At 36.3% G+C, this 26,956-nt stretch overlaps 1 protein-coding gene across 1 annotated transcript in view; it reads left to right on the forward strand.

Moving 5' to 3' along the window:
- DPYD (dihydropyrimidine dehydrogenase) overlaps positions 1-26,956 on the forward strand; it is a 722,107-nt gene that overhangs the window by 409,432 nt on the left and 285,719 nt on the right. The window contains exon 14 of the mRNA XM_072968149.1: positions 17,145-17,309. Within this exon, the coding sequence (XP_072824250.1) occupies positions 17,145-17,309 (165 nt within the window). The remainder of the gene's footprint in view (positions 1-17,144; positions 17,310-26,956) is intronic.

Here is a 26,956-nt window from a genome sequence, read left to right on the forward strand (position 1 = left end):
ACTATTTTTTGTGTGTAGCCTCATTTTCTTTCCAGAGCCATATTGAAATAAAAGTTCCATAGTATTTCATTAAGTTTTCAAATTGATGAGCTGTGCCTTTTCTAGCTTGTATTTGTGTATTTGGAGCATTAGATCCAAAATACAATTATTCATTACGTGTCATTTTGCTAAATTAAGTCTATCACTCTGGCCCATCAACATCTCTTTGGAATTTGATTCTGTCTCTAGCATATTGGTCTCCCTTTCTGACTCTGCCTTTTTTCTTTTTTTTAACCATGTCTTGGGGCCTCCACCTTGGTATTTATAATCTCCCTGTAAAGTATATTGTAGGTAGAGACAGTCCAATTTGCTACAGTTGGGGAAGCTTTATTTATCATTGTACACACTTGCATCTGTGAAGTAGGCATCTCGGGCTTTGTTCAAAGTTTTTTTTTTTAAAGGATAGGTATGACCTAGATTTTTTCCACGGTGTAACACTCACAATCTCCAGCTCAGATCCTTTGCCTTTACCTGAACAAGCAGTAGGGCGTGTTATCAGCACTAATTCAGAAATCTTACAGTCATTTTGTGGGTCCAGTTATGTCAACTAACATGCAGCTTCGGCAAATTAGCACTTGGAAGGCCTCCTGAAGACGGAGTTCTCCCAGTGTCTTTGTGCAGGCGCACTCAGAGCCATGCACAACCTCCCCGGAACCCAATACCAGTTTCCAAGATAAGATAGACCATCAATATTATATTGTACGTATTGGAACTCTGGGAAGGGTGAAGAATATTAACGCACAGAAGATGACCATGGGCCTATAATAAACGTTTACATTGTGTCACGCACTGTTCCAGGCACCTTGCATGTGCCTTTTTTACCTTACCCAGGATAACTGCTTAAGATGCCATCTCTGTCTCCATTGATAAATGAGGAAAGTGAAGTGGAAAGAGGCTGTGACTTGTTTAGGTGGCACAGCGAGTATGATGAAAGAGTTAGGATGTGAACTCAGGTAGTCTGACTTTCTTCTTTTAAACCAATTCACTGTACTGCTAAAAAACAACAAAAACAAAAACAGAAACAAAAACACTCTCCAAAAAGGCAGCAGGAATGGATGCAGTAGATTTCAGGCGATCGACCTTGACCTGTGTCTCTTAATCTGGGCTCTCAGTCCCCTGGAGTACTTTCTTCTACTTCAGTGCCATCAGCACATTTAATAAATATGATCCCTGTAAGTCTGTATTCAGGTCTGTGTATAGCTATCCATCAGTTATTTATAAAATTGGTGAACATGACTTGGCTGAAGGTAGAGCCCTTTTGTATTATATTAGAAATCCTTTTCCATGTGAATAAGCAATTATGTAAGTATTTTTTCCTAGCTCATGTCTTCCGTCTTATCTAAGGGAACCGTCAGATACTTTACGTACTGTGGTCCAGGCACTTGGTATCTTCCACATTTCTTTATAGATTAGATTTAGAACCATTTCAAAAAAGAAATAAGATTATTTTGAAATTACTCGCATTACAAGATTGATCCAAGACATTGCAGTCCATTTGTAAGATCATTATATGGTGCTGTGGTCTAAGTTGTGAACTGTTAGTAGAACTTAATTTTGTTACAGGAGCGGAAACGTATCAATACGCTAATGAATGAATTTCAACATTCTCTTCTCTATAACTAGTATTAAACAGTGGTGTCTGTAACTGCTGTTTTATTTTTGCTACTAGCAAGTCAGTAATAATAATAATGACTTTTTGAAAAAAATCAACCACAACCAAAAGAAGTTTGTGAGGAAATAATAGCATTTTATTTGTGTCCTTTGACTTTATGATTGTAGCTTCCCCTTGGGGCTGTTGTATCACACAAATTGTACATCTGTGGGCCTGCAGTGTGTAAATTACTCATTCTTCAGCCTTTGGTAACCAGAACCATGAGGTTTTATTACATTTACATTTACCGGATGAAAGGCTTCTGGAGATCTGTGATGTTTGTGTTACCCTCACCTAAACATGCAAATAGTGGTATGTAGCGCTATGAAACGCTACAGATGTTAGCGCTGCGTTTGGTTCGTCGTGGAGTCGGTATATTAAGAGGCAGTTCCTTTGTATCATTTCTGCAGGGATAATGTGACAGTGGCAGGGTTAAATACTTCTGACAGAGACCATATTGCCTGCAAAGCCTGAAGTATTTATTATCTGACTCTTCTACACTAGAATTTACCTCTGCTCTGGACAAACTTCCTGTCCTTTGTAAGATTTTAAGCTTTCTCTTCGGACAGATCCCTCTTCTTTTTGGGCTCCGGACAGATCTTTTTCAGCGCCCTTCTGTCCACTGTGAATTCAAAGGTCCCTGAGGCATTGAGATATAGTATGAAAGTAAGAAAATATTCTATCTTTGTAAGTGATTTATTTGGAGATGGGTGGTCATATATTTGCTTTTATGGATGGTTACACAATCAAAACATTTAAAGACAACTCCTCTTTATCATAATCTATTTTCTATAAAATATTAATGTCATACAGGAGATTAATTGGCAACACCAGAGAAAAAGTTTCAGAGGCTGATGGGTTTGTGAGATAATTAGTCATAGAAACTTTGATAGGTAGGTTTAGTACTGGGTATCTCAGAGCCTTTAATATGCTTCAGTGCATCGTGAATCACCAGGAGGAGCTATTGCTTTGGTGTTTTCCCAAGATGATCTGGTCACAGAACTTCCTGTACATACCCAGATATCCCAGCAAACACCTTTGAAAAATGTTCTTTAATTTCGTAGGTTACTTAAGAGTGTTAAATTTTGCTGCATATGAGAAAGCACAGACAATCATGGTAGAGCACTGTACAAAAATCAGCTGTCATTTGGAGATGCTTTCACTAATCCTGGCAGTCACACAAGCATCTAAGTGACTGAATTCATTGCTGCTTAAATTATATTTATTGTTACTATTATTTTTATTTAATTAATCAGTTTTAAATACACTTGAGGACAGAATGTGATTATGGCTCAAAGGAAAACTGACCACTAGTTTATACCTCCTAACTGTCTAATGATCTCTAAGACGACTGCAGCAAGTTAATGACGGAGTCTCAATTAGTATTTTAATCAAAGTGATTGGAATATTTTGATGTTAACGTCTCTACCAGGAATCATTTTATTTCTAGGTCAGCCTATAGGAATGTTCATTTTATGGTTTTATCCAGCACTTCTATCTGCCCACTACTTTTTTGTTATGATTTTGACTACATCTTTTTCAGAATTAGTAACCATCATGATTAAAGTAATTCACTAACTAATTTAAATGGTGAAATTCTACATTTCATACCATCTCCTGAAGGATAAATAGGCAAGAAAATATACTTTTTCAGAACTGAGTTTGAGCCAGCTGACAAATCCATTTGTAGGGGAGGAAAACTTTTCCTGGGCCCTTCTAGGGTCCCTGGCTGAGTCTGAAAATTAAACTGACAGAGATTAAAAGGAGACAAGCATACAAACTCTGTTGAGTTTTTACATGCACGTGGGAGCCTTGACAAGGGAATGAAGACCCAAAAAAGTGACCAGAGCAGGAAGCTGTAATACTGCGAATGAAAAATACGACCTGCCGTGTCAGTAAGCAAAGGACGGCGCTGCAAACATCAGCCATCAGCCACTCCCTCTGCCCCAATGGCCAGCTGGAGGGAACTCGGGATGGAGACCAGCCGGCTGTCCTCAGCCTCTGCAGCCACCCCTAGCGGTGCCCCTCTGAAGAGTCAGGATGGGAAGCAAAGGACAGTGGCCCTAGAAGGCTAAGGTGCATAGCAAAGGAATGATTTCAATGAGCCCGGATTTCACATCTTCCCGTACGTAGATAAGCACTAAATTTGTCAACTTGAGATATCTGGTTTCCTTTAATTAAAAGTAATCTTTTCATGTTCTGACTACCTGGTCTTTGTTGCAAAAACTCCTGTATATCCTCGCCCCTTCCCTGCCTCTTTGGAGCAGTCCCTCAGAGCGATCTGAGAGGCTGCATCTCAGGCTTGAAGTCCTCAGAAAGTCTGCTGAATAAAATATAACTCTCAACTTTTAGAATGTGCAGTTTTTTTTCAGTCAACAATACCTTTTAGACAAAGAAACCGTAATTTTGTGAAGAATTGACAAGACAAGAGAGTTTAGGCTAGAGGTGGTTAAGTGGTAAAGACATAACTAGGAAGATAAGGGTTAGTTTAACAAGGTTTGTTTGTGCAGATTTCTTGGCCCCCCATTCCCCATCGCTGGTGATAAGGATTTTTCCCTCCTTCATGTACAGGAAGGGTACTTTTTATATGAAAGTTGTAGACACATGTTTCAAGGAAAAGGGTGAGAGGAATGAGATTGGTGTGACCTTCCTGCTCCTGCCATTAAAAAAATGCCTTCAGCTTAAGGTACTTACTCTGCCAAGGTGCCGTATTTTGGAGTAGCATGTCCTGAATCCCATCAAAGCAAAGACTTCGCCATTCAATTTTCTTTTCTACAAATAATGCCTAATAATTGGTCCTGATAATTAAAATAGAATACTGCTGTCAATAACACATTCCAAAGTCCAGAATACTGTTTCTTTGTTGGCTTAGTTATTTGTTCTTGTTTTAATTCTAATTTGTAAAACCTTTCCCTTTAAAAGTGTACTGATCACCCTTAAGTAGAAAATGATTATTCCTTATGAAAAAAACAAAAACAAAAACACAAAAAAAAGCACTTAAAAAAGCTAGAGGACTCACACAGACAGGAAGTTTTTCAAATGTCCTTCAGTTTACTTGTTTGCATTTCCTCAAAAGAGACTGGTGCAAAGCAGTTTGGGGTCTAGAATAGCACTGAAAGCATTTATTGTTCCAAGGCTAATTTTAACCTGTGATAAAGATTACTTTTTGTATTCAGTTGAATGTGATATGCAGTAATTGTTTGTCAAGGCTAAGTGCTGTAGGACATAATACATTTTTTTAAAATGGTGTTTTGTAATTATAATACAAGCATCTTTATGGCCTCGTATATGAAAGAATTTTATTGAGTAAGATTATTAGAAATATGAGAAAATAGACTTTAAACTTTATTATTGTAAGTATTAAATCTCATGGCTGTTTAACTTACATTTAGGGAAGTTTATATATTTGCTCAAACAAATGATATTTTGTTAGCTGAGTGGTTTCACAGATTCTTGGCAGAAATTAACTTTTTTTTCTCCCTCATACTGTATCTTCTTATTTTAGTCAGTAGAATATTGTGAGGAGGATTTCCTAGGCATGTGTGTGTGTTACCTAAAGTGGATTTAATATGAGTTTGAGATTACCCAAAAATCATAAATTTGTGTCACGGATGGAAAGTGTGCAGATAGCAGTGTTTCCAATCTGAAATGCTTGCGTGTTGAATGTTTTATAGTTTTACAGATAAATGACTTTCTGCTGTTCTAATCAGTGGTGGCTGAAAGCAATGGTAGGGATCATGTTATACAACCTCATTACTATGTTGGAGGGACGACTGGATTCAGTGTTCTCTAAAACGTCATTCCGGGCCGTGTATCAACAGAGGTGGCGGTGTTCAGGAAGAACATACCAGTCTTAGAGTCTCAAACGACTTACCCTAGAACACTTCCACCATCAGATCTGCATTCTATCTTTTTTTTCCCTGCTTGATACTTTTTTTTTTACCATGAATTATAGCATGCATGCTAAAAAAGTATATATAATTTAGATATACACTTTAAGAAATAATGAAGTGAGTATCTTCTTTCTCATTTTGCACGTTAAGGTGCAGAACATAGATATTTCTGTACTTTTGACCCCGTGTGCCCCTCCTCTCCCCTCTAGAGGTAATACTTACAGTTTGGGATAATCATTTTCTTGCTTTTGTTTATGTTTTGCCATACATATATCCCCGAATAGTATGCTATTTAGTTTTGCCTGTTTTTATGCTTTATATAAATATAATCACACAGTGTATACTTCTATGCAACTTTTTTTTCAGTTCTTATTGTTCAGTCTTTTGTTTTTCACATTCATTTTAGCATTGAATACTATGTTCTCTTCATTCCTTTTGTTTGAGAATGTCTTTATTTTCATTCCTGAAATGAAATTATTGCCAGCTGACGTTTCTTCTTTATACAAAGTAGTTTACTGTCTTCTGACTTCTACTGGCAGTGCCAGGAAATTCACTATCAGTCTACTTTTCCTTGTAGGTAAGTCTTTTTTCTTTGGTTACTTTTTAAGTCTTCCTTTTGCTTTTAGTGCTTTATTTACTACAGGGTACTAATTTTATTTGTTTGTTTGTTATTTTTGAAGTATAATTCGCTAACAATATTATATTAGTTTCAGGTGTACCACCTAGTGATCCAATATTTTTATATAGTATAAAATGATCACCATGATAAATCTAGTTACCGTCTCACCATACAATGTTATTACAATTTTATTGACTGTATTCCTGATGCTGTACATCATATATTCATGGCTTATTTATTTTATCACTGAAAGTTTGTGCTTCTTAATCCCTTTCCCATTCTTGGCCCATTTCCCTACCCCTCTTCCCTCTGACACCACCAGTTTGTTGTCTGTATCTATGAGTCTGTTTCTGTTTTGTTATGTTTGGTTCATTTTTTTTTTAGACTCCACATATTTTTCAGTTATACATGAACATACATATATTCATTGTCATTTTTTTTTTTTTGCTGTGAGCTATCACAAGATCTTGTATATATTTCCCTGTGCTATACATATAAGTTAAGTCATGCAGTATTTCTCTTCCTTTGACTTGTTTCCCTTAGCATAATACCCTCTAGGTACATTCATCTTGTTGCAAATGGCAAAATTCATTCCTTTTTATGGCTGAATGTGGCGGTATATACATGCCACGTCTTCTTTATTCACTCATCTATCAGTGGACACTTAGGTTGCTTCCATATCTTTGATTTTGTAAATAATGCTGCAGTTAACATTGAGGTGCATATATCTTGCTGAATCTTTTGTTTTCTTCAGTTAAATACTCAGAAGTGAGATTGTGGGTCATATGATAGTTCTTTTAATTTTATGAGGACCCTCTATACTGTTTTCCATATTGGCTGCACCAATTTACATTCCAAACAGAAGTGCACAAGGGTTCCCTTTTCTCCACATCTTCACCAACTCATGTTATTGCTGTCCTTTTGATAATAGTCATTTTGACAAGCGTGGGGTGATATCTCATTGTGACTTTGATTTGCATTTCCATGATGATTAGTGATGTTGAGCATCTTTTCCTGTGTCTGTTGGCCATCCGTACATCTTCTTTGGAAAAATGTCTGTTCAGGTCCTCTGCTCATTTTTTATTCAGATTTTGTTGTTGTTGTTGTTGTTGTTATTGGGTTGTATGAACTCTTTATATATTTTGGATATTAATACCCTATCAGACATGTAATTTGCAAATATCTTCTCTTATGCAGTAAGTTGCCTTTTCATTTTGTTGATGGTTTCTTTCACTGCGCCTAAGCTTTTTATTTTGATGTGGTCCGATTTGTTTATTTTTGCTTCTGTTGCCCTTCCCTGAGGAGACAGATCCAGAAAAATATTGTGAAGATGTGAAAGAGCATACTGCCTACATTTTCTTCTAGAAATTTACTGGTTTCAAGTCTTACATTTAAGTTTTTAATCCATTTTTTAAAAATTTATTTATTTATTTTTTATTTTTTTAAAAGATTTCTGTTGAGTTATAGTCATTTTGAATGTTGTATCAAATTCCAGTGTAGAGCACAATGTTTCAGTTATACATGAACACACATATATTCATTGTCACATTTTTTTTTGCTGTGATCTACCACAAGATCTTGTATATATTTCCCTGTGCTGTACAATATAATCTTGTTTAATCTATTTTGAGTTTATTTTTGTGTACAATATAGAATAGTAGTCTAGTTTCACTCTTTTGCATGTACCTGTCCAGTTTTCCCAACAGCGTTTATTGAAGACACTGTCTTTTCTATATTGTATATTCTTGGCTGCTTTGTAGTGGATTGATTGACCATGTAAGTGTGGGTTTATTTCTGGGCTCTCTGTTCTTTTCCATTGATATAATGTGTTTTTTGGTGTCCCTGAATCTGAAGATTGACATTTTTCATTAATTCTATTAAATCTCTAACAATATATGTTAAAATATTTTGTCTCTTGATTCACCTCATTATCTGCTTGTGAACTCTAACTAGGTTTCCCCTGTAATCATCAGCCTGCGTTTCATGTCTCCTTACTTCCATATCATGTTTTGTGTTTCATTTTTCTGTGTTGCCTTTCAGGTAATTTTCCCGGATGTATCATCAAGGTGACTAATTCTCTTCGACTATGTCTAATCTCTCATTTACTCCAAACTATTAGGATTCTTCTTTTTCCCCAAGTTATTACTATTTTTTATTTCCAGAAACTTTTTTTTAATTTAAAAAAAATTCTCACGTAAGTTTTAAGTTCCTTATTTTTGATGATATACTCAAGCCCCTCTTCTATTTTTCAAACATATTAAACTTTTGCTTTATATTTCATATCTGTAACCTCCGTCTCTGTGGTTTTTTGTAGATCTGATTCTGTAGCTATTTCTCCCTACAGACTTTCACTTATGACGCCTTTCTTTCCTTCTCATTTGATTAGTAGAATTCTACTGTGAGCTCATATCCCTTGGAAATTTACTTATGGTAATTTTTTGATACCTAGGGTAACAAATTCTTCCAGAGAGGTTTTGATATTGCTTCTGCTATTCATCTGGAGACACCATGACCAAGAGCCACTTTTAAAACAAATTTTCAGCTTTTGGTTTTGGAGCCCACACAAGCTTATATTCTTAGGGGAAACGTCTTCTTTCGTATCCAGTTTTAACTCTCAAATGGACACATACCCCATCACTGCTCTGTTGTCATTCTTTAGCGTACAAAATGAGAGCATCACTTTTTGTTGGTCTTCCCTTTCTGTGGAAGTTTCTTGTCTCCCTGCCTCCATGCTTGGGCCCTGACTATGCAGCTCTCTCAGGTATTTGTAAGCCATGAGAACTCAGGCCCTAGGCCACCTGGCACTGGCAGAAACCTTGAGGGCAAACATCACCCTCTAATGGGTTTGTCCTTGTGGATCTCTGCTTGGATGTCATTTCTGATCTCCAAGAAATTTCCTTATTTTGACTTGGGTACAGTTGTGTTTCTTCTGCTTTTGTTTTATTCATGTCCTGTCCAGTATTTTTAAATATGCTATGTTGTGAGGGTTTTCTTTCAATATCTTGTTAACTGTAATGCAAAAATGGAGAACTCCTGTCTGATTCTTTTAGATGCTCCCTTCTTTAAATAATAGCCTTTTCATTTACAGTGGCTTCTAGAGTGAAACCAGAGCATTTATCCCAGTTTTATAAAATGTAGTTTTTTTTTAATATTTATCATTTTCAATGAAAGCTCTGCTCTAATACTTGAAGATATTTAATCATTATTAAAACTGGCTCATACTTACACCTTCACAGCTGCTGTTTGGGCCTTAAAAGATTTCTTCAAAGCATATCACATGATTATCTTACGAGCAGGCCAGCAGAAATTTCTAAGTTAATTACAGTTTGGCAGAGTGTATCCAAAACCTCTTATCTGAACAGTGAACCCAATAATTTAATCAGTCTGTCTGTTGATTAATCACGTTCTAATCCATCTGATATCAGCACTAAAAAAGCTCTTCATCTGTTTCTTGTAAAACTTATCTCTGTGAATGCACAGCTGCTGTGAGCTATTGGTATTAATAACTTGAATAGGAGACAGAACACAATGGATTCTCAAAGCCTGCAGAAAAAAAAAATTGAACTCCTTAAAACAGTCATTCAGGACTCTAATCTGACCCAAGTCTATACAATCTTCCCATCCTCATTTCCTGTTTCATTCCTGGCTTCAGCCCGTGTACTAGGGAAGACCAGTTGCCTGAAGTTTCACAACTTCTACTTTGTCTCTGAAGTTGGTGAGCTGATGAATGAATAAATATTTATTTATCAAATACTACCTGTCAGACGTATGCTCCTATTGGGCTCTGTTATTCCATTTATTATCCTATAGGCTCTCTCTCATATAGTGAAGCCATTTTGACAGAAGAAAGAGTTAAAGAGCAAAACAAATTACTTTTTAGTGTCCTTTCTGCAAAGTTGTAAACTCCTCAAAGACGAGCAAGAAGAAAGATGAAAGGCTACAAGAGTCTGACCCAGAATTTTACCAGTCAGACGTAAGTGAAATGCAGAAGATGATTCTGCATACTTGTGCACTGTGAGAAACCAGGTCCTCTGGATGCTTGACACTGTCCGGGAGGTGGGAGACATTGGGCCCAAGGTGTGCACTAGACAGCATGGGAGTCAAGTGTCTTCCTTGACACAGACGTTCAGTATATTTGGTTTGCACTCATCATCCCCTCTTTTCAGCCCAATCAGGTTGTAAGTTGTGTACCTATTTATTCCAGAGCACAACATGCTGTCGTTGTCTTGTTTTTCTGCTCTCTTATCCTCTTTACGCAGGGTAGCCATTCGGTCAGTTCAGTCCAGCCCAAGACTGATACTGAGGGTGCCCCAGGCCATTTTGTGTTGACAGGCTTCAGGACACCAGCACATGGGACATACAGAATTCCCAGTGTAGTCTAAAACATGAGACGATTTCAGAGGGTTCTTAGAATTTTGATCTTGCAAGGTTTGGAGCCACAGGGATAACTATGCTGTCACAGTTGATTCAAGACTATGGAAAGTTTAAATTTCACTAAATGATAATAATTTTGTCTCTCTTGCAGGCATTTTCCTAGTTAATTACACTTTATCAGTGTCCATATCGTATTTTCTTCTAGTCCTGGTTAGAAGACTTGTTCGACTACATGTTTGCTCTCAGTTATTCCATCTTTGTTTGCGTGAGCACCTGTGTGAATCCTAATTAATTCTACCCTACTGGATTCAGTTAGACAAAGGGTTCATTTCAAACCCAAGTTAAGAACATGAGAGACTCTGCCACCAAGGTGGGTGGGCCTGAGAGATTACAAATTTGGGGGAGTGACTGTAACTATAATTTTATGACTTGGGACTTATCCCAGGCATATGTTCTATCATAAGAACTGAGACAGAGGAAGCCCTCTGGTCCAAAGAAATAAGAATGAAGGGATATGTAAACAGGAGCAGAGAGAAGAGTCAGAGGAACATTCCTGACTGTATTCCTTTCTTGTATTATGTGATATATTCCTTTTCCTTAAAGCCACATCCCACTTTTTAAATTTAATTTGTTCAGGTTGATTTCTTTTTCTTGCAACTAGAATCAGTCCTAATTATTATCATATACGTCCAAACATTAAGAAGTCCCTAGTAATATCATTATTCATATCACATGATTACATATGAATTCAAGTCTCGTCTCTAATGCTACCCAGAGCTGTGCGGCAGTGGACAAGTCACCTTAATTTCTCTAAGCCCCAGCTGTAGCATTAACAGCACGATGACAGAGTTGTAAACATAAAATGAGATAGTTTATGTGAAAGATTTATGCCATAAGAAGCTAAATTATTACCGTTTCTGCAATTTCAACTCCACTCTTTCTCTGATACTTTGTTTTGTATTTCTAGGATAACATTGTTGTTCTTGTTTACTGTGTTTTCTATGTAGATTGACAAACTTAGAGTTCTCGAGGACAAATGGGTAAACTTTGAGGATTTTGATCGCTGCCTTTATGTAAGAGACTAACATGTAAACTTGATACATTAAGAAAGAATTCTCATCCTACCCATGCCACCCCTCCTAAACAACCAAGTGGAGCTTATTCTGACCATTACAAAGTTTATTTGGGGGAGTAATCAAATATTAATATACTTAGTTTGTGAAGAAAATAAAATGTTAGAGTGTTCCTTCGTAAGAGTGGAGTTGCACTGGAAATTGGGCCACTGCTGGATTTTATTTCACTTTTTGCTATTCCCGGAGTAGCAGTATGCCAGATTTATAATGATGGAATTGTATTACATAACAGGATATTTGTTGTTAGATTTATTTGTGAAGTGAGTCTATTCTTTTATGGAAATATGTATAGTTAAACTCTGCTTATATAGAGGGTAATATATTTTAGAGGACAATGTTTCCTGCAGTGATTTTAGTTATTGAAATTCTAGCTTATAAAACCAAATAATTAAGAGATTTTTTCTTTTGACAGTAACAACCAGTTCGCATCAGAATCTTGGAAATTAAAAAAGGAAAAAGAAAATGCCTAAGATTTAATTACAGGTTTTCAGGTAAACCAGTAACACCTTATTGATAATTACCACAATAGGCACTACACTAGCACAGAGCTCATTAAACAGGTTTCTCGTTCTGTCGTGAGTTTCTGCAGTTCAGGAAGAAAGCTGCTTTAAAACTGTATATAACGAATACTTTTAGAAAGCCTCTGTTGCTTCTCCATCCCCAGTTTCTCCCCCAGCATCTACCTGTTCCAAAAAGTAACCACTCTCCTGAATTATTTTAAATTATTTTCTTACTTATTTTTGTACTTCATCATAAAAGCATGTTTTAGGCATCATGTTCTGTATATTTTTCCATATCTTGCTCTTTTCACTCAACAATGTATTTTTTAAATTCATCTGTTGTGACACAGTAGCTGTGATTCACTCTGCAAATTTTACTTTTCGTTTAAATCGACCTTTCTGGGATCCAGGTTCTTTTCCTAGTGTTTTACCAAAACATTTCTGCAGTTTCCTTTTCTGTTCATTGAGGCCACTGTGACTGTCTTACTCCAGCAGTAACCACGGAAACACTATAGTTTTTTAGGATAAGAGAGGTCAAGTAAATGAACTTAAACAAACAAATTTAATCAGCCTGTTTACCATTTAAATCTCTTTACTGCTGAAAAATCACTATCATCACTTCAAATGTTAAGAGGTCACTAACACTCCATTTTATAATGGTAATTACACTATCACAGGAAGCAGAGATATCACCTAATACTTCCTTATCAATAGACATCAATTTAAAAAAATCTGAATATTGCTAATGCACTCCAAATTAAAACTATGGTAATCTGTCTTCTTTGTTATAGAGAATAAATGCTTATCTCTCCTAACTAGTCTTGACTATGTTTATTTTATTATATTAACTCCCTTAAGCAATGCTAATATGATTTAGCTATTAAATATTAAAGCAAAATATTATCATAAAATCGTATTCGAATTCTAGCATTCCCAGGTCAAATGCTTTAGTAAGTTATTGCCCAATTATTGAAGCTCTTAACTCTAATCAGATAACCAAAGTTAATTGGTTGTATCCAAGTTTTATTCGTCTTTCACTTAATTTAAAAATTCTAACTCTCGTCAGTAGAGAAGGGTTTTGACAAAGCAGTGGCAAATGTAACTGGATTTGGGAGAGAAAACCTAGTGTAAAATTTACATTACTGATTTATCACTGGGAGACCATATTGGAATTCTGATGCTTTAGCTGAGTTTGGAATACGCTAAATTTTTAAATTGCTGTGATGGTAAGAACTGACTCATGGATAGTTAGCAAGTTCTGCACAGTCGATGAGTATAATTCGGGCACTTACAAGGATGCTTTTCCCTTGCTTCAGTTAAGGAAAGAGAAAGCTGACCTGTTGAGAGAAGCACTGCCTGTCCTAAATCAACATAAAAGCGTAAACAATTCCTGTCATAAAGTAGATGAAGTTTCCCTTTGATTTGCTTTGTACTTCCTGTTCGATCTTGGTTGAGGAGATCATTGATAATCCTCCCATGGTGTATTTACGGTTTGACATTGGATTATAGAAGAGGAAAATAAAACAACTCCAACATTAACAATAGATTTAACTCACAGTACACAAAGGAAAAGTCTGTAATGGTAGAATTTGAAGTTTTAAGGTACCACTGAGGGACGACGTTTTAAGAAAGAAGCATTCTCTTGCCTGTCCTCCAACTAAATGCTGTCAACTTCCTGACCCTTTTGGCTACTACATATTCATGGCCTAGTTGTTATTAAGAGGGATACTGTAAAACAGCGTATGACTAGAATTCCTGGGCTATTAAGTGTTTTCTTATTCAGTATAGGTGTGATTCTTCCATGTGTGTTTTTTTTTTTAATTTTATGATATTAAAAAAATATACACATTCAATGAAAGCATAGGTACGGCCTACGGCTGGTAGGAAATCATCTTCCTATGAGGATCTTAACCTAAGAAATCTTTTAACCAAAGAAATTCCTTAGGTGGCCGTTAACCAGCTCAGGAATTCATATCTACTTGAAGTAGAAAAGCCTGAGAATTGGTTTATATCTGAATGGGGCCATTCTGTTTGGATCCTAGAGCTGAGATAAACCCGTCAACTTAGGGTCAGCAGTCAGGAAGGTCTAGAAGTTCAGGGTGCCCAAGTTCAAGTATGAAGCTTTGTGTCGCTGAAGCGCTGCAGTAGGCTGGGGCAGAGGGAGGTAGAACGGTGGGCAGTCTAGATCCCTGCATGCCAGTCCCAGGATCCAGTCGTAGTAGTGGGTGGGTGGCTGTATTCAGAGAAGGGGTCCCTGGGAGATCATGGGAAGCAAGTCAATGGACTGGTGGGAAGGGATTTAAGCACAGAGCAAGTTCCTGGAGTTTGAATGTAAGCCCAAACCCATGTGTTCAGCAACAGAATGAGGCCAGCAATAAATACCTTATAGTCCCCACGCCTCGAGACAAGACCTGTTCTAGTGTCTAGGGTTTTAGTCCAGGTTCCTTCAAAAAACATTGTTGAAGCACTTACTAAAGGCCAGGCTAGAAGCTGGACATGTGATAGCAAGCAAAATATAGTTCCTTCCCTTCAGAAGTTTACACTTTAATGGAATGTACTCTCAAGAATACAGACAGTCACAATACAGATCTGAAGAATGTGCAGGAGCAGAGACTCTTAACACGAATCAGTTTTGTTGAATAAGCAGAAAGTGCCACTTCAAGGTCTAGGGGGTTCAAAATAATCCCCCCCAAAATGTGTCACTTTTGCATAAGGGTTATTTTGAGTAAAAACGCAATCAAGACCCTGCAGGTTCAAAAGACATGACTGCCCTTCCCTTAACTACCTAGAAGAATTTAAATTGAGGATTTTTCCCAGGAAGGTGTTCCTTACCCACGTAGCTCTTTCAGTCTGGCAGGGCAAACGTCTAATTGCCACACATCTACTCTTCTTATTGTCCTGTAGTGGCCCTCTTCTTAGAGGCCCCAAGTCCCTGTCCCATTCCTTAGCTCAGCACAGCATGTATACTTCAGTTTACCTTTCTGTCTCGGACCCTCTCATGTATGTGGGATCCCTGTACGTGTGAAGTGAAACTTCATTTTTCTCTTGTTAATCTATTTTATGTCAATTTACTTATTAGACCAGCCTGAGGAACCTAGAAGAGTAGAGGGAAGTTTTATTCCTCCTCAACACAGGCCAATAAATTAGAAAATGGGCATGTAAAACAGGTGCCCTTTCCTTTGTGGAGCTACCTGGTGCCAGGGCACCTGACTCGGTGAACTGAGAATGGACTCTGTGCAGCTCTTTGGTCGGTTTCTCCAGTGCAGAGCGCAGCCTGTGGCCTCTATTGGACTTACCGAGGTGAAAAAAAATTGAGAGTAGAAGATATGGCAGAAGAAAGGAAGACCTCAAGGCTTGGAAGTATGGCTCCTGAAAATTGGAACATCAGAGAAAATCAGCCTCATTTGAATGAAGCATTTCTAGAAGTGTCTTCTCAGACCATGACAGCACGAGAGTACCTACCTGGGTGAGCTGTACGGAAGCCACCTGCAGGGAGGCAGAGCATGCATTTAAGCATTTGCTAAGATAACAGTTTGACCCATGAGGCTTGAGCTTCCTGGAGTGACTCTACTTTTCATTTTACCCATTAAGATCGTGTAACATGTTCCACAATAGCAAATCAAAGTAAGGCTGGTGACGTTCACACAGTTACAAGAGAAGTGGGATGGCTTAATTAGTAAAACGCTAACTGCCAGGATTCCTACAAGTAAAAATGTACATATTTAAGGCAGCTTATTGTAACATTTATACCATTTATTTTATAATATACTAATTCGAATGTAAAAGTGAATGTAAATTATCAGAAATTAACATGCAATGGGAAGAAAAGTCCTTTTATCCTCTGCAACTGTAGCATTTGGCAGATTTAGGAATAAATAATCTTTTGTGGCAAGGGTATGCCTTATCAAACATATGCAGATCAGCACTAATTAATGCTAATTAAGGTTTCCTGTCTATCTAGTTGGAAAAACGTCCAAATGTTATGAAATCCAGTTAGTATGCCTATTACGCTAATTGTTTTATATGGGGTGGTTCTTAATTAAAATATGTAAATTGACCTTAATTGCTATATACTAATGGGGGTTCATGTTATCTCACTAAAAATGACAAGATGGTGAGGAGGGGTGCTTAAATGACTAATTTTGATAAATCCTTAACTAAATGACCTTTACTCAAAATTAATTTTAATTGGAAGTTGGCTAAAGAAACGTTTTCTTTCTTTGTGTCTTTTTAGCTTATAGTAATGTAAGAATGTTACTCTTCTTTGTTAATACAGCTTTAGAAGCAGTTGTGGATTGTTAATTACACTTAACAAGCAAGTTAATTTGTTTACTGTTTATAGTTAGCAGGAAGTTATTGATATCGTCATTTCAGTCTTAGGAAAAATGATTCTCATTGAGTGTGAATTTATAGTTTGAATCATATAGGTGAGTTGACCTAGTTAGTTTCTTGGAATGTATGTTAAAGTTTGATAAGCCGATAGTGCTAATGTGTACTGCTTGGCTGATTTATACTGAAATCAGTTTTTAGGATTTTTTTTTTCTTTACAAACATTAACTCTTATTTGAGTTAAAATCTCATTGGAGATACATAGATTAAATAGACTGAAGTGTACTCTTATATTTTACTTGTCATGTTTTCATTTATTATTTAATTGCAAGCAAATTAAAATGTGTATGCCCAAAATTAGTGTAAGTGAATTTACATATTTTTCCAATATACTAATCTTACAATTAGAGGGAGTAATTTAAATAAAGCTAACAAATATATTATTTTACTTTATTATTTGAAAGTAGTGTGTGTTCAACTGTAATTTAAAATATATTAATGTGAGATGGGACTTAGTAGAATATTGTCATATGGAAATGAGAATAGAATAAAGAAAGCAGGTTTTCTTTGTTGAAAAGAGACCCAATATCTTTACTCTTTTCACAGGACATAGTGACAAATGTTTCACCCAGAATCATCCGGGGAACCACCTCTGGCCCCATGTATGGCCCTGGACAAAGCTCCTTCCTGAATATTGAACTCATCAGTGAAAAAACGGCTGCATATTGGTGTCAAAGTATCACTGAACTAAAAGCTGACTTTCCAGACAACGTAAGTGTGATTTAACGTCTAAAACAAAAGAATTGGCACAAGTTGGTGGATGTTTATTTAAACATCCAATTCATAGGCTTATAAATATTAATGTGTATAATATATTTTATTAAAGAATCTGCCAGTTGCTTTGCTGATGCATAGAAAGATAAAAAAGAAAGAAAAGCTCAAGAACTCATAAAAATCCACACAATGCGAGGCTTTGTTATAAATGGGTGCCATGTAGATGGAAGAAGTATCTACATAAGCAGGGGGAAGAGAAATGAAATACTCGTTTTATTGAGTTGGTTTTCACTGTATGTGGATAGTATTTATGAAGGTGATGACCTTAGGAAGAAATTACAGACTGTAAATCATTTTAAATATGAAGCCGGGGCAAAGCAGAATTTCTTATATAGTTTATTTATATTTTTTTCAGTGGGAAATAATTTACCAAATAATTTTAAGACCTGTATTCTGAATGAGTCAAGTATCTTTTATGAAATCTTTTTTTCTTCTAAAGCACTGTGCACAAACATTACAGTAAAATCAAGCTTACGTGTAATATTTCATTGCTTTGTGGATTTGTATATGTTGCCTGTAATTTTCTAACCAACAGACAGTATTTTCTCGTCAACAATCGGTGAGGGTTTTCCTTAATGTCATTCATTCATTCTCTTCCTGCCCCCAGCTCCCTTCCCCCTGCACACACGTGCACACATACACATTTCTCTCTCTCTCTCTCTCTCTCTCTCTCTCTCTCTCAATGAGCTAGTGGTGAATTGAGCTTGAGGTTTGGAGCAATGTTTGCTTATGTTGTAGAAAAGATTTTTCTACATTGATCTTTCAGAGACAAATGAGAACACTTCAGGTATTTGAATGATAAATATTTTAAAATCTAATGAACTTTGTGGATGTTTGCCCACAAGCTGATAAATCAGAAAATTTTACAAAGGGACTTCAGATATCACACTACTGGCTAGCTCATCAAGTTTCTTCTTCTGTCTTAGACAGCTCTCATTGTTTCAAAATTCTCTCTTATCTTGAAACAAAATATAATCACATAGGATATAATTTATCTTCCTCAATTCCACCCTCCAGATGTGAAGGGAACTATAAAGGCCATCTGAAACCTGTAGCTTCTGCTTATTAGGAATTTTTCACTTTCTGAATATGATGTTGCAATTATCTCTGTTTGCACATTATACAGTCAACTCTAATGGCAATTTTGTTGAACTACTTGTGCTTTAAAGAATCTACATTTTTTAGGCAGCTTTTCTCAGAGTGACGAGGACAAAAAGTGGTCACTCATAAAAATAATCATTAGTATATTTTTAAACTTAGTCTACAGTGTTAAGTACTATGCTGGGTACTGAACATGCTTAAAATAGCAATAACAATAATAATGGTAATAAGTGTGAGCATTTATATAATACTCACTCTGTGCGGGGTATGAGTCTAAACGCTTTATGTATTTTAACACTCATTTAATTTTTCAACAACTTTATGAGACAGCTACTATTATTTGCCCCATTTTACGGATGAGGAAACTGAGGCACAGAGTTAAGTAACATACCCAAAGTTTACAGCTATTATATGGTGAAGCCAGAATTTGAACTTGGAATTTGCTTTTAGCATTCATGCCCTGTCTAATACTAATGTTCACTTGTATACCGGCTTATATTGCAAGATCATTTCAGGCCCTTGAAGATTCAGTTTCACTTAATACTGATGCAAAATAAGAACAGTATGAAATATAATTTCCCAAATATTCCTTCAATAATACTTAGATAAGCCTATGTCTCTGAAAAAAATTCCTTTTTCTGGAAAGTAACTTCTACCAATGACTTGTCTTAAGCTCACCTGATACTTTTCTAGCCTCCTTGAGCTGGAGGAAGATGTTACAATAATGACCTCCAAAAAATGACAGTAAGTAGACAAGAAAGCTGAGACGGAACCTTTGCTTTGTGATTCCACAGTCAAGTAGAAAGACTTAAACACATTTAAATGTTCTTTTCAATTTCCCCGGAAACAGTTTTCTTCTCCAGAAGCTTTTTCTTCTGAGAAAATAGTACATGCTTTTCTTGTTTCTCGTTCTCTCACCATTTATATTATACTCATTATTCCTTTTCTGTATTCTTAGAACTAATTTCTAACACTTTTACTCTGCATATCAAAGGTAACATTTTAAATACAATTAAAATGGCATTCCCATTTGAGCCTATAGAAATAATGTGTGTGCACATGGATATTGCCATGCTGAGAGCAGCGTATCCCCCACTGCTTTGGAATTAGTCTGACGCCAAAGCCAATGAGCTGAATGAAGGAAGGTGACCCTTCATTTTCCAAGTTTAATTATCACTCTCGCCGGAGTTTTCCCACATCATTCTCGAGTGCGGGGCTGCCACCCTTAATGACAGGGACCGGATAATTCAACCCATTGTGGCAGCTTCTAAGCAAGGGCTAACTTTTCTGAAAAAGAAATTGTGCTGGGGGGCGTATAGGTCAGCTGACATGAGCAGATAACATCTCTGTTTCCAAAGAGAGCAGGGACCAGCTGACCATGAACTAGAGGAGGCATCTGGAGGAAATCTTGAGTATAAAGACATTGAGACCCGCTGAAATGTATTTTAAGGGCTTGTTTCTTAACTGTCACAGAATTACACCGAAGCCTACACTTGTACTAGACTTATGCTTGGCTTTCAAGGTTTCCTTTTATTTGTCTGCAAATTAAATTTGGCATACTGATCATTGTAGTGACAACTTATTACTAAGAGTTTTTTTTTTTCCTTCCTAAGCTGAGATTTTGCAGTACTTATTATGAAATGTTATTGTGTAATTAGGACTTACAGAAATCAATTTTAAAGTGAATCCTTTCATTCTCACTGCAAAATCTTTAGAACTCATATATTTTAGGCTTGCAAATTTTTTTTTTTTACCAAAAAATACATGCTGCTTTTTGTCTGAATGCACTGAATTAGCAAGCAAAGACTGACATTTTCTATCATTTGTGGCAGTAAGAGTTAGGCAAAAGATAGGGATTCAGCAATGAATCAGCTGGTGAAGATATAGAAAAAGGAGTGATGGCTTTGTTAGAGAAATTGATAAAGGAAGAACTATTGATATGTAAATATACCTCTGTTAGGAGACACCTCATTTCTACTGAAACCCTTTCTCAGTTCGTTACTGAGACATCAGCATTGTGCACATTATGTTCAAAATGACTTCAAAGAAGTTGCTCTTCTTCAGCATTCTGAAGGTGCTTTCCTGACCAGTAGCCTGTAAATACAGCATTCTTAACTTTGTATGTGTGTCATGGCCTCCGTGGGCACCCTGGTGAAGCCTAAAATCCTCTTTTCAGAATATTGCTTCTGAATACATAGCCCTGAATCCAGAAAGTTACAACAGATTTCCATCATATTAAAGTTTTCAAAATACTTTTGTAAAATATGTTACTCTTTAGTAATGCACTAAAAAGGAAATCTAGGGCCAGATCTAATAACCACTGCAATGTTGATATAATGGTGACTGTCAGTGACACCTTGAGGTGTCTGCAGCAAGTCGACAATGATTGTCTGTGGTTTCTGTTGGTGCCAAGTTACAGGTATTGATAATGTCACTGTGATTTGTTGCTTCATGTTGGAGGAAGTGTTACATTTCAGTGAGAGGCTAGTGAAAATAAAGACCTAAATTCTTTCCATCCGAGTTCATGAAATTCCTGTTTTCCATCAAGGATTCTAAGGACCTCAGATTAAGAACCTGCGTCCAGTGTTTCTCAATTCTGATTGCATGTTAGAATCTCCTGGAGAGCTTCAAAAAGGGTATTTATGATCAGGCCCTGTAGTATTCCAGTCATTCCAGAAATTCTGGCATCGATACAATGAATATATATCTATGCGTGTATTGTGTAAGTGTGCATATAGATATGCATATGTTTGTGTGTTTATATTTTTTATAAAGTTCATCAATTGATTCTACTACATTTACAATCAATATCGTTCATGGCCCTTGACATATGTCATTAAATATGTATAAAACTCCTATTTTTTTAGAGCCTGTTATGTATGGCAGGAACTATACTAAGAGCTTCATGTATCTGTGAATCAGAGATTTTCTCCACTTTACAGATGAGGGAACCAGTGTTTAGAGAGATTGCATTAAGTGTCCGGACGACACAGTTAGTAAGTAAACGTGCTGGGACTGGAACCCTTTCCATTACACCATGAGGAGGTGCTCTGTTGGCTGTAAAGAACCCGAGGAATTAAGAATAAACATGTTCCAGTCCTCCCTTGCCCACCCACTCAGATAGGCCAATTATATTGAGCTTTCTAAACTGCACACCGTCAAAAACCTCCGAAATCTTTTCTTTTGACAAGGAAGTTCTGCTATCAGTCAGCCATTATCTTGTCGTTAGTCCCACTCAAGAACATTTTACGGCTCAGCTCTTTCTGCTTTGCAGGGATGGAGCTGTCTGTAGAAAACAGTGTCAGTGACTCAGTGTGGGCCTTGGCCTGCCGTGTTACCTGGCCTCATTTTAAGTTCTGTGTTTGAAAATCGGGAGGTCGAAGGACTGAGTCCGATCCAAGTGCCCTCCCAGTAGGGAGGGTGCTGCCTGCTTACTCAGTGGACGCTCCTCACCTCACAACACCTGCACAGCCTTCTCGCAGGCGCCTCAGAGGCGGACTCAGCAGAAATGGGCATCCTCTTTTCAGAGTATCTATAATCAACTCCAACTAATTAGGAATAGGAGGATTTTGTTGCCCACTCAATCTGTTCAGAGAAATAAAATTTAGTAACAAATGATACTACAATATAGGTGTTGTCAGGTTGCAATGACCAGTACAAGTTCATCCCCTTTGCATTCCTACCACAGAGATTGTAAAACAGAAACATCCCCTTGGTTCTTCTCTCCCGTATCCCAGAAAGAGTATTCACCAACAGAAGTGTAAGAGCCTGTGCACTGGAGGGACTCCTCCTTCGCTCCATCTGAATTATTTGAGCTTACAAAGTCCCTGTCTTTGTCAATTTCTACATGTGCCCATGCCGATGGATTTCAAATAAACTAGGAAACTGCTGGGCCAGACGTTGAAGGGAAGCCTAGTGTCTTCCCAGGACGCTCTTCCCCTTTTTACACCACAGCCTAAGGAGTGATTCTGTAATTTTTTTTTTATGAATTCCTGACGACATAAATATTTCCCAACCTTTCTTTTTTGCTAAAATCCAGGACAATTATTTAGTGACATTGTTTATTTTTTTAAAGATCCATCTAATCTACAACAAATAAAGGTCAAAATAAATCGTAGCATCCAATTAAAAATTACATAGGAAAGTAGGAAAACATAACCCAAAATAAGAAAGTAGGAGAGGAAGTGGGGAAATACAACCCCAAATAAGAAGAAAATCAGTCAGAACCAAAGTGATGTTAGAGTCAGCAAGTCCATTAAAGCTGTTTTCACAACTGTATTCTGTATGTTCAAAAAGCTAAGTTAAGACGTGGAAGATAGTTAAAAGATCGAAATCAAACTTCCAGACATGAAAATGATACTGAAAGAGATGGAAATACGCTGAAAGTTATTTGCAGTGTATTAGGCACTGCAGAGGAAACAGTTAGTAAACTTGAAGGTACAGCAGTAAAAACTATCCACAGTGAAACACATAGCGGAAAACTGAGTGATCCAAATGTTCCTTAACAGATGAATAGATCAACAAAGTGTATGTATGCATACAGTGAAATGCTACTCAACAATAAAAAGGATTATCTATTGATACATACAACATGGGTTAACCCCCAAATAATTATGCTAAGAAAAAGAAGCCAGACTCCTACCCAAAAAGAAGCACATATTTTGTGATAAAACTATAGAAAATGTTAGCTAATCTATGGTGACACAAAATAAATTAGTGATTTCCTCATGGAGGAGGAGTTGGAAGGGTGGGATTATAAAGAGTCACAAGGAAATTTGGGGCCATGATAGAAATACTCATTATCTTGTTTGTGATGATAGTTTCAAAGTATATACACACGTCAAAACTCACAAAATTGTAAGCTTAAATATTTGCGATTTATTACATGTTATATTTGATATAACATATAGTATATATAGAATTGCACTTCAATAAATCTGTTTTAACAGATTCAATAGGCTCAGTTTAAAATTATAAAAGCACTGATCATGGGATGTGTGCTGGGAATTAATCCCAGGTTGGGTTGACTGACCAAACTCCTGTCTTTCAGCTCTTCAATCCCTACCCCACTGCCCAAGCCTTCTGGTCAGTTATGACCCTCTATGGAGTTTTCTTGTGTTTTGAGAGTATTCACTTGGATACTGAGTCATGGAATTAACATGAGGTGAAAATGACCGTATGCAGTGTTAAGAAACAAAAGAAACGTAGGGTGGATTTTTAAGCTTCTGCTTTGTGGGCGATTAAAATGCTAGTGGTTTGTGTCATTCAATAAAGGAAAATTCTTAAGAAAATTCATCAGAGCTTTTTAAATAGTCACGTTAGACATACAGCATTAACTGCCTACAACATCCTTTTCCTCAAATTCTCCTCCACTTTGTATTCACCAGGCTGCCTTTTGGGTTACAATATTGTCCTTTCAGTCTGGAAATACAACATCCAACACATTGAACCGTGTTGAAAGAGACCCTGTGGATAGCAATGATGCATTGAATTTAGACGCTTTCTTGGTATAAAGCAGCTCATGAGAGAGGCAATGGAAAAAATTTGTAAATTGTATATGTTTGCTGCATAACCAGACCATGTCATAAAGTAAAAACTAAGTTCATATTCAAACAGCTGAAAAGGGTTGTTCAGTGGCTCACTTATGTAATATCTGTCTGATAATATTTCACATTAGTCAGTGTTCTGTTTTTGTGGAAGAATCAGCTCTCATAATGCCTTCTCTTAAAGCATTAGGAAAACTAGGAGAGAGAAAGGATAAAGCCGAATCTCCTACTCCCCACTTCCCCCAAAACTCTGACGCTGTTAAGCCCCTAAAACGTATCTTTTTTATCTTGAAGGGCCCATTTAATCTATTACTTTTTCGTGAAGCACCAGTGTTTTATGAGAGGCTAAAACTAGGAGGTTGCTAAATAAAAAGTGTTATTTAATATAAGATACTATAATTATATGTGTTGCATTAACTTTCTTTCAAACTGCTTATCCTTTCCTAGGTTGGTTTTGTTTTTATTTATTTTTTTTTGTTTTTTTGGTTTTTTTTTTGGCTTCCTGATAATTACAATCTTTTTTTCCCCAGCTTCTTTTTTTCATTTTTTCTTTTTTTCCTTTTTTTCTTTTTTTCCTTTCTTTTTTCTTTTTTTCTTTTCTTTTCTTTTCTTTTCTTTTTCTTTCTTTTTTTTTTTGCCACAAGGCATTTTATTCTTTAATACTGTACCTTACAGGAAGTATTCCAGACATTTGTTTTTCACAAGGAGCTAATTTCATGCTTCCCTCCTTAGGTCATCTAAGACATTTACTTGAAAGTATTCTCTTTATTTTTTAAGATACTTTTAAAAAATGCTTAGTACTGTTTTAAAGGTTTGTATACTCTACTTTAATAAATATTTTCCTATTTCAACCATTATTTATGGTTGACTAATTGATTCAGCTTAAGCAGAAATTTAAGGCAGTATCTATGACCCACAAATATGATTTAATTAATTATAAACTGTCTAAAAGGAGAATGGGCAGAGAGGCATTGGAATTCTAACTTAATCACCAGGTGGATTTGATATTTTATCCTTTAAAATATCACAAATGAGGTTCTTTAAAAGAGCAAACATATATACAATTAACTCTCTGCTTAAAATTGTACTCTGTGGGATATGTCTTAATTTTAAGAATCACAGTCATGAAATACAAATTAGAATGCATGTATTTGGGTAAGGCTATGTATTAATACAGGCAACTTGTAATTACCCATTTTAATAGCAGATGGGGAAGAACTGATGTATGAAATTCATCAGTAAAGACAGTATTTTTACCAGTCTCTTCTACTTTTCTATCAAAAGTGCATTCCATAACCATGTTAAAAGAAAAGGGAAGATTTTTTAAAAAGGAGAATAAAGGAAGAGAAAGAAAAAAAGCATATCTTTTGGCAGTGAGCCTTTTTCTAAGGCAAGCCCCGAATCTTAAGGGAAGAAAAAGAAGCAAGAATTAACAAAGAGGTTTTATGAATTCAAAACCTAACAACTTACTAATTTTGTATCGCCATTTGCCGTAAACAAATTTATATTTCTCTGAATTGATCTCACACTAACATTGTAGAGAAGGCATGAATATCATTCCCATTTCATATTACAATCTGATATTCAGATGAAGATAACTTCCCAAGGATATTTCTCAGGCTGTAAGTGGTAAAACTTCAGATTTATAACAGAATGTCTAAGGTACATACACTCACAATAGAAAACATTATTATTATTATTTTTTTAAAATCAAGCTTCAGGGTACTTAAAAATGTCCGCATATGATGCACTTTTTCTCTTCACCTGAATTTTCTTCCCCTTCTGGTGGAGCTGCTAATGCGCAGAGAAGTGGAAACGGCAGTCAGCCACAGGGAAGAGAAGGATCAAAGACCTAGATAATCCACAAACTGGAAAATGAGCTCCTAACTAGTCAAGACTGGATTGTAAATAGGATAGAAAGAATTTATGCATCCCTGGTATTGGCCTGAACAGCATTTGTACCCAATCCAAGGAAAGTATTCGTGAATTTCACAGTTGGCTATTTTTTCCTCCCTTTGAGATTTTTTCCTAAACTAATTATCCATTGTGTACATGAAGCAAAGAAATAACTTATCATTGAAGCCATTTTCGAGGTAGATATTTCACTTTGCATGTTGTTAAAATGCCTAGGGCATTAATAAGGAATGAGTTAACTATTAATACAGCATCTTTGGGGAGTTTCTGATCTATATACTGATCACCCAAAAGGAAATTTTGTGTAATATTTTATTCATGAAAAATTTAGGAAAGTAACTAGATTGACTAATCTTTCCATAATAAATAATTTAATTTAACTTAGTGCTGCTTTTTGCATTTTAATTTTTTTCATAATGTGTCTTTTAAAAATCCCCAATATTAAAATAATCAGTGACTGTTTTGTGCTTGATGTCATTTAAATTTTAAAGTTAGTTATGGTTCTTGGGTTGCAAAGTTGGAGAGGGAGAAAGTGTCTTAATACAGGAAATTAACACATTTATGGACTGGAAAAGCTATATGTGCAATAAGTTTTTAAATGAGTTATTGGAAAATAGCTCGGACATCAACATGAAAAATGACATGTAACAATAATTATTGTTGTTACCCAGACTATAATTACACCTCAAATACTTTATATTTAATATACCTTCATACCTACCATTCAGCTCCAGGGTTTTGTGTCATGTTTCAAGACTCAGAGTTGTTACCTTATCTCTGCTTAACACCTTCCAAGACCTTCCCAGCACAGACTCAGCCAGGATAGATACAGTATGTTTAGATCATGACTGAATTTCAGGCAGGACTTCTGCTTCTAGTTAGGAGACAGAAAGCCAGGAGAGATTACCACTCCACCCTAACAACCAGAGCAAACCAGTTAAACAGCAAAATTGGATTTTTAAAAACCTGTCAGAGGTCTGAGAATGCAGATTAACCCAAATGAACTAAATTCCAGGGAATGAT

Source organism: Vicugna pacos, chromosome 9 (genome assembly GCF_048564905.1).
Source record: "Vicugna pacos chromosome 9, VicPac4, whole genome shotgun sequence".
In the NCBI taxonomy this organism is placed as follows: Eukaryota; Metazoa; Chordata; class Mammalia; order Artiodactyla; family Camelidae; genus Vicugna; species Vicugna pacos.